Source organism: Dasypus novemcinctus, chromosome 12 (assembly GCF_030445035.2).
Source record: "Dasypus novemcinctus isolate mDasNov1 chromosome 12, mDasNov1.1.hap2, whole genome shotgun sequence".
Classification (NCBI taxonomy): Eukaryota; Metazoa; Chordata; class Mammalia; order Cingulata; family Dasypodidae; genus Dasypus; species Dasypus novemcinctus.
In genome coordinates, this window is record NC_080684.1 from 112120571 (window position 1) to 112128459 (window position 7889).

The 7889-nt window shown below is 69.2% G+C and overlaps 1 protein-coding gene across 1 annotated transcript; it reads right to left on the reverse strand.

Moving 5' to 3' along the window:
- Window positions 1–20: 20 nt before the first annotated feature.
- Window positions 21–6935, reverse strand: TYMP (thymidine phosphorylase). The gene is made up of 14 exons (XM_058309072.2): window positions 6731–6935; window positions 6357–6489; window positions 6006–6110; window positions 5755–5876; window positions 5514–5654; window positions 4820–5380; window positions 4499–4701; window positions 4020–4118; window positions 3460–3589; window positions 3051–3169; window positions 2403–2565; window positions 2073–2303; window positions 1152–1822; window positions 21–830 (listed from the first exon to the last, which is right to left on the reverse strand). Exons 1-14 carry the CDS (start codon window positions 6837–6839, stop codon window positions 69–71), a joined length of 3549 nt encoding a protein of 1182 aa, XP_058165055.1. The 5' UTR covers window positions 6840–6935; the 3' UTR covers window positions 21–68.
- Window positions 6936–7889: the final 954 nt, after the last annotated feature.

A 7889-nucleotide genomic window follows, 5' to 3' on the forward strand; every position in this document is an offset into this window, starting at 1 on the left:
GCACCTCAGATCACACACGCTTCCAGTGCCCCGTTTAATGGCATGTGCAGGCCACAGCCCGTCTGTGCTCAGCACAGGACGCTGTGGAAGGCGGCCATGTGGCTCCGCACGCTGCTTGCAATGTGCTCAGCCGACTTGCTGGGGCCGTAGTAGTCAGTGAAGAGCCCGTCGGGGTTGAGCAGATAGATGGCGACGGAGTGGTCCACGATGTAGTCCTGGTCCTCGTCCTTGGGGCCGGCGCTGTAGTACACACGGTAGCTGCGGCTGGCTTGGGCCACCTGCTCCGCTGAGCCCGTCAGACCCAGCAGCCGGGGGTGGAATTCCTGCACGTAGCGGGCCATGGCCACCACATCGTCCCGCTCAGGGTCCAAGGTGACAAACACAGGCTGCACGGGGGGAAGGCCTGGCTCGGCCTCTAGCTGCTGCACCACCTGCACCAGCTTCTCCAGCTCGTCCGGGCAGATGTCAGGACAGTGAGTGAAACCAAAGTACATCAGCACCCACTGGCCCCGGAAGTCGGCCTTGCAGCGGGCCTGGCCCCGATGGTCCAGCAGGCTGAAGTCGCCCTGGCCCACCGCCGCCTGGCGCAAGGCTTCTATTCGCCGCTGCTGTCGTCGTCGCTCCTTCTCGGCCCGCAGGGCCAGCCAGGCCCCACCTAGCCCCACCCCGAACAGGGCTGTGACGAGCAGCCGGGTCCGCAGTGCGGGGCCTTGCCCAGCCGCTCCTGCGCGGCCCGAGGACAGCCGAGTTCCAGGGGGGGCCAGGGTCCTGAGCCGCGAGAGCCCCCGCCAGGCCGAGGGCGCCCGCGCCGACAGCAGCATGGACCGCGCCTGGAATCAGCGCGGCGGTCAGCGCGCGGGGCGGCGGGCGGCTCCAGGCCCGCACGCCTAGTCGGGGCCCCCGGAGGGTCGGCCCTGCCCGCGCCTCCGCCCGCCCCCGTGCCCCGGTCCGCCCGCGCGCCTGGCCCTGTGGGCGTCTCCGCCCGCGATGAGGAGGGGCCCGTTCTGCGACCCGACCCCTCCTGTTCCTCCCGACCGGCAGGGTCGCGGCGGCCCCTGAGGGCTCCAAGAGGCGGGCGACGCGGGCCGGCCAGAACGTGGGGCGTCCCCGCGCCGCTCCCCAACTCCCCCGCCCTTGCCCGTTCGACCCACCGCGGAACCGACCAGCCTTCTGGAGCCTCCGACGCCGGAGCCCGTCTTCCCGCCGCCGCCACGCTCGCAGCCGAGGCGCATGCGCCAGCGATGCCGCGCATGCGTACAGGCGAGAGGGCGGGGCGCGGGTCGGACTCGGTGTGCGCGTGCGCAAGGCGAGGTTGTCCCGACGGGGCGGGTTACCCCAGCCGCTCGCCGTCCCCGGCGCTCCGCCATTAAGTCCCCAGCGCAACAGCACGGACACAGTTTCCAGCCCTCAGGCTTTATTTCTGCGTGTCCATCGGTCCGCGGGCAGGCGGCAGGACGAGCTCGGCGAAGGGCGAGGGGGCCGCGAAGGGCGCGCGGTCGGAGAGCACGAGCGCCCCCTGCAGGACGCGGCGCTGAGCGCCGCTGAGCGCGGGGCCGTCCAGGTGCACGCGGAGCCAGGGCGCGCCTGCGGGGGTGCGGGGTCAGCGCCGGGGCGGGGCGGCGGGCGCGGAGCCCGGGGTGGGGAGAGGGAGGAGGCGCAGGGTCCGCGCCGGGGCGCTCACCGCGGCGCAGCCTCTGGCCCGCGCCCACCAGCAGCTCGGCGCCCACGCCCGGCCGGATCTCCTCCCCCGCGCGGCTGCGCCCGGCCCCCAGCTCGCGCAGCACCAGCGCCAGCGGCAGCGCCCGGACGAGCTCCACGGTGCCTGCGGGGAGAGGCGCGGGGCGGGGAGAGGCGGCCCGCGGGGCGCGGGGGCGCGGGGGCGCGGGGGCGCGGGGGCGCGGGGGCGCGGGGGCGCGGGGGCGCGGGGGCGCGGGGGCGCGGGGGCGCGGGGGCGCGGGGCGGGGAGAGGCGGCCCGCGGGGCGCGGGGGCGCGGGGCGCGGGGGCGCGGGGGCGCGGGGCCGCGGGGCGCGGGGCCGCGGGGCGCGGGGCCGGAGAACCCTCCGGAGCTTACCGTCGGCGGGCGCGCGCAGCTCCTCCCGCTCCCGGGCGCGGGGCAGCAGCTCCCGGCGCCGCGCGGGGGTCCCGGAGCACAGGGCTCGCGCCAGGCCCGGGTCTACGCCCTGCGTCGCGAGCATCCGCTCGAAGCGGCCGCGGGCGGAGCCGTCGTCCAGCGCCGCGGCCACCCGGGCGGCGCCCTCGGCCTGTGCCCGCGCCTGCCGGTTGAGCCAGAGCAGGGCGCCCCCTAGTGGGGGCAAGGCTTAGGGGCGGTGGGCGCCGGGGCTCCCGGGGGTGGGGGGGAGGCGCTGTGCCCCCGATCCTTCCCTTTCCCGCGTCCCCTCACCGAGCTTGGTGACCAAGTCCCGCAGGTCCGCGGGGCCCGCGCCGTCCAGGCAGAGCAGCGCCTCCTCCACCTCCAGGGCGTGGCCCACGCTGCGGCCCAGGGGTGTGTCCATGGCGGTCAAGGCAGCCGCGACCCGAAGCCCGAGGCCCGCCCCGGTCTCCACCTGCGGAGACACGGATCAGTGTGGACCCAGCCAGGCGCCCCGCGGGTCCTCCTGCGTCCGGATTCAGTCAGCTAGCAGGGAAGTGGTGTCCTGCAGCCGCTGCTGCGCCCATGAGGTAGTTCTCCCAGGTCTCAGGGGTCAGGGAAGGTGGGGTAGGTCTGAGGCAGCAGAGCGGCTGACCGTGGCCGTGGGGTGGGGTGCACCTCGGACTTGACCCGGGACCCGAGGGGGTCATGGGAGGGTTTATGAGGCCCAAGGCGGGGTCAGCCTTGCCCGGCAAGATCTTTCTGGGGGGTGCTTAAAAGGAAGGGGCTGGCCCAGCCAGACAGGCTCCCCACCGCACAGAGAGACGTGGGGGCCGGAGGGAAGGACCTTGTGGGTGACTCGCCTCCTGGAGCAGAGGTCTGGAGGGTGGGGTGGAGGTTGGAGGAGCGCCCTCGCACAGAGGGGCCGCACCACGGGCCCCCGCCAGCCTGCGTGCTCACCAGTGCCGTTGCCAGCTCCCGCGCCTGCGCCTGGCTGGGGAGGATCGCCGCCTCTCCATACTTCACGTCCACCACCAGAGCTGAGAGCCCCTCGACGGCCTTCTTACTGAGGATGGAGGCTGGGAGGGGGCATGGGGCTGGGGCCTCCTGGGAGGCAGGTCAGAGCCCCCAGTGTGCAGGGGATGCTGACTTTGGGGTCAGGGGTCTGTCATGGGGTCACAGGCTCTCAGGGGCTCAGATTGGGGCCTGTGCATTGTGGAGGCTGGTGGTCACTTAGGATGTGCAGGCACTGACGCCCGGTGGGGGTATGTCATCTGTATTTGGGGAAGCTCCTTCTGGGGTCAGATCACATGTGACAAGGGCACTCTAAGTCTGGTATGCGGTTGGCTGACCTTGTAGGTCAGGTCACCTGTGATGAGGGGAAGGCTGTCCACGGTGGCGGTCACATCTCTGGCAGCGTACAGGATTCCGTCCGCAGGAACCAGCTTCTCACTTTGGCCCACGATACAGCAGCCCACTTGCTCCAGCAGCCTTCTTATCTGGTCAGGGCCCCCACCCCCAGCTGAACATCAGGACTTCCAGCCCTGGTGATTGTGGATCAGTGATCCCACCATGGGCCCTGATCAGCATTCATCAGCAACCTTGACCAGTGACCATCAGTGACCCGTGAATAAATCAGACCAGTCGTTTGTCAGTTACCCTGACTTTCAAGCCCTCAGTGATCCTGACCAATGGAAGGCCCATTAATGATGGGTTACTGGCTCATCAGTGATTTGACCAATTCTCCATAATGACCCAAATTAAAGGCCCATTGATGACCCTACCAAAGTCCAGTGACCATCAGTGGCCCATGAAAACCTTGGCCACTGTCCTCGTTATCGACTCTGATTAATCAGTGATCCTCAGTCATCCTGGCCAGTGGCTCCATCAATTACCCTGATGAGTGACCAGTCAGCGGCTCCCCCGTACCTGCTCTGGACTCTGGGTGACAGTGAATCCAGGGATGGACTCCAGCTTGTCCAAGGTGCCCCCTGTATGCCCCAGACCACGTCCACTAATCATGGGCACCTGGTGGGCAGAGACGCTGGGACACCCACACAGGTCCCCTCCCCCGCACATCCCTGGAGAGGACCTCAGCTGGACTTAGAAAGTATTTATGAGGCAGTTTTGGAACCCTCTGGTGGTGGAGTGAACAGCAGCTGCTGGGTGGGGCGGCCAGTGGGGGAGGAGGCTGGTACATGTCCTGGGGGCCAAGCCTGGGGTACCAGGGAGGAGGGTCTGTGGGAGCTTGGCCCTGACTGAGGGGGAGGGGCCCAGGGCCTGCCCTGGGGGCTAGGTGAGAGTTTGGGTCCAGGAGCAACCTCGCCTGGCCCGGGGGAGGGCAGCCAGGTGCGGGGCTGGGGCTTTCTGGGATCAGGTTCTGGTCGGCAGAGGAGGTGGTCTCTAACCTTGCAGCCACAGGCGGCCAGGGCAGGTGCCAGGACCAGGCTGACCTTGTCCCCCACGCCCCCTGTGGAGTGTTTGTCCACGAGCTGCCCCTGCCAAGCCTCTGGCCACTCGAGCTGCTGCCCGGACTCGGCCAGGGCCCGGGTCAGCGCCGCCGTCTCCTCGGTGTCCATACCCCGCAGTCGGATGGCCATCAGCATGGCCCCTGGGTGAGGGAGCGGGCTGTGGGCAGCGCAAGGGCCCCGGGGGAGGGCAGCCTCTGGGGTTTACCTCGGGGCCGGCGTCTGTGTCCAGGCCGTGCGCCCAGCCCCCGCCCCACGCACCGATCTGTGCGCCCTGCGCGCTCCTGTCCACGACGGCGCGCACGAAGGCCCTGATGCCCGCCTCCTCCAGGCGGCCTCCATCGCGCTTCAGGCGGATCAGCTCCGGGAGCCCTCTCGGCTCTGGAGGGGGGTCCGGGGCCCCTGGGGCCGCCATGGCGCTGGGCCTGCGTCGCCTGTCTGGGCCAGGTGTCCGCGCGCCCGTCGGTCCGGCCAGCGCTGCGTCAGCGCTGCCGCAGCTCTTGCAGCTCGGACCCGGAAGGGGGCGGGGGCGGGGTTTTCGGAGGGGGCCGCCCTGTCCTGGCCCCATTCGGGTCTCCGGGGTACCCGCCCCAGCCCCGCCCCGACGCGCGGTGGCCCGCCCCTCCCGGCTCCGCTCTGGATCGCGCGCCGTGCGCACACAAAGAGAGGCGGACACAAAGAGAGGCGGACACGCAGCTGCGCAGGACGCTTTAGTGAAGCTCGCGGCCGCGCCCGCCAGGCGGGTCAGTTCTCCGCGTGGGTCACCGGGGCCACGAACTCCGAGTGCCGGATCCCGAAGCTCCAGCCGCGAGGCTTCCGGTGCTGCGGGCCCGGGAGACGCTGCTGATCTCGCGGGCTTCTGACCCAGCCCGGGAACCCCGTCCCCAGGCCTCGAACCCCAGGTCCTCGGTCCCTCCTCACCGCCCCCGCCCCTTGGCCCTGGAGCCCAGACCACCTGGTCCACGTCGTAGGCCGCGGGCCCGGGCTTCGGTGTGTTGTCTTGGGGGAGCGAAGTCCGCGCCAGCATCGTGAACTGCGGGGCCCGGGACTTGTAGACCCCCGGACTGACCGCGTGGTAGGCGCAGGGGCCCGGGGTCTGCGGGAGGGCAGACGGGCGCTGGTCCGACCTCCACCCCACCCCCTTCGCGTCCACTCCCCTGACCCTCGCTGTGCTGAGCCCCGCGGCCCCTCCCCACCTTGCTGAGGTCCTCGAAGAAGCTGCCCACTGCGCTGCGGCCGTAGATGGAGTAGGTCGGAGCCGAGACTTTGCCGATGACGTGGGAGCCCAAGAGCGAGGGCACCGTGTAGGCCCCGGGGCCTGGGGGGAGCGGGCAAGGGGCCGGGTTCTGGGGTGGGTTTGGGGGTCTAGGGGTGGCTTCTTGTGGACACCAGTGCGAGTGAGGACTCCGCCGGGGTGGGGGCGGGGAGGGGGCGCGGTCCGCCTCACCTGGAGTTTGCTGTTCTGCTTGGACGCCCCAGTTTCGGGCAGCTATGGTGTGCCGAGGCGCGCTGGGGTACGCCACCTGCCCTGCTCGCTCTGGGAAGTACCTGCCTGGGGGCGGACCGAGGGTGTGGGCCTCGCGGCGACCCGGCCTCTGGCACTAGGGGGATTCGAGTTACGAGCTGTCAAAGCACGTCGGGGGCTCCGAGTCTGGAATTTGAGATTCCAGGTCAGGGACCCTGAACCTGGGGTGTTAGGATCCCTGGGGCGGGGCTCGAGGTTCGGGTCGAGGGGCTCCAGGGCGAGCCTCCCTGGAGGGGCCTGGTGTTGGGTAAGCGGGGGTCCCGGGGGCCTGACCAGGTCCTGGCGTGAGGAAGCGCGCCGCGCCGCGGGGGCGGCCGTAGATGGAGTAGGCGGGGGCGCCGTCGGGGCCGCGCTCTGTCATTCCCGCGGGCACCAGCAGGCCGGGTCCGGGGCTGCACGACAGCTGCTGCGTGGGGAGGCGCGCGCCGAAGGTGTAGGCCGGGGCGCGGGGCCGCGACGGGTCGTGGAGGATGTAGCCTGCGGTAGCGTCCCCGCGTCACCGGCCGAACCTGACCGCCCACGGGTACGGACCCCCGCCCCTGGCACTGACCGCCCCCCTACCCCCGCAGAGACCCCCATTCCTGGACACGGGCCCCGCCTGGGCCGGACCCGCCCCTCCCCTCCCGGCCCGCCTCCCTTGCCGGTACCGGTGTTCGGTGGCAGCTGGTACTTGGGCCCCGGGCCTCTGTAGAGCGCCGCGATGGGCCCTCGGGGCCGGTGAGGCCGCCAGGGGCCGACCCAGACGTCCGAGCCCATAGCGCGGGGGGCGGGCGTGCGGCCGGCGGCACCTGGGGACAGAGTGGTGGCGGCCCCTGCCCCTCCACCGGAATTCGCGGGGAGCGCGCCTCGCGCTCAGCCCGGCCCGGGGGCGGGGCCCACCCGGTATCCCGGGCGCCGGGAAACAAACAGCAGCAGCTTCCCGGCCGCGGGGGGCTGGGGCGGGGACGGAGCTCCCACGCCATCCCCTACTCCCCTCTCGAGCCCCGTAGGGACGGACGTGCGCGCGCAGTGTGGACCCCGGCTTCAGGGGCTCCGCTGGGAGACCAGGGGGCGTCTGGCGAGGGCGTCGGCGTGGGGACCCCGCGCGGGGGAGGGAAGGCCTTGAGGTTGAAGCACTGACCTGTCCTGGGCCTCCGAGGGCAGTGGCCCCAAGCTGGGCTCCCGCCCCCGCCCCGCCAGCTCCCAGACCCATTGTGTCCCCGTCCGGCCCCCTGGCAACCGGCCGGACAGCCCCCACCCCGGCTTGGCCCTGCCCCGCACCCCCGCCAGCCGCAGGCCTCGCCCTTCCCTGCGCGTCAGCGCGTCCGTTCCTGAACTGGACAGATCTGTAGTGAGAAAAAAACAAGTATGGGCGAAAAGGAATTGAATTATGTCAATATAATCAGCAAGTTAAACTTAATTGATGTATGTAGAGAAGGAACTTTGCATCTGCTTAAGCCCATGGAATATTTGCAGAAAATAATCAGGTACTGAGCCACACATCCACACAAATCATACAAGTTGAATAGAGAGATATGAAAGGATGTGATTTTTATCACAATCCAATATAATTCTAAAACAATGTAATAAAAACCCTTAATACTTAGAAACTAACAAATTCTCTTTAAAAAACGGAGTCAAAGAGAAACTCAAATCAAGTTACAAACTATAAAACATTGCAAAGGTGGATACCTTCATGCTTACAGGGTACAGTTAAGCTGTGTTTACTATTGTGAATGGTATTTGTTTCTTGATTTCCTCCTGATCTTGCTCATTATTGGTGTACAGAAATGCTACTGATTTTTGCGCATTAATCTTATAACCTGC

What these genes read in the sequence shown, in the direction of transcription:
- TYMP (XM_058309072.2), bottom strand. Translation starts at nt 6,839, where the DNA reads ATGGGCTCGGACGTCTGGGTCGGCCCCTGGCGGCCTCACCGGCCCCGA. An exon ending in AGCAGAACAGCAAACTCCAG is followed by an intron (nt 5,877 to 6,005) that starts GTGAGGCGGACC and finishes CGCTCCCCCCAG; the next exon opens with GCCCCGGGGCCTACACGGTG. An exon ending in GGGAGCTGGCAACGGCACTG is followed by an intron (nt 2,566 to 3,050) that starts GTGAGCACGCAG and finishes GTGTCTCCGCAG; the next exon opens with GTGGAGACCGGGGCGGGCCT.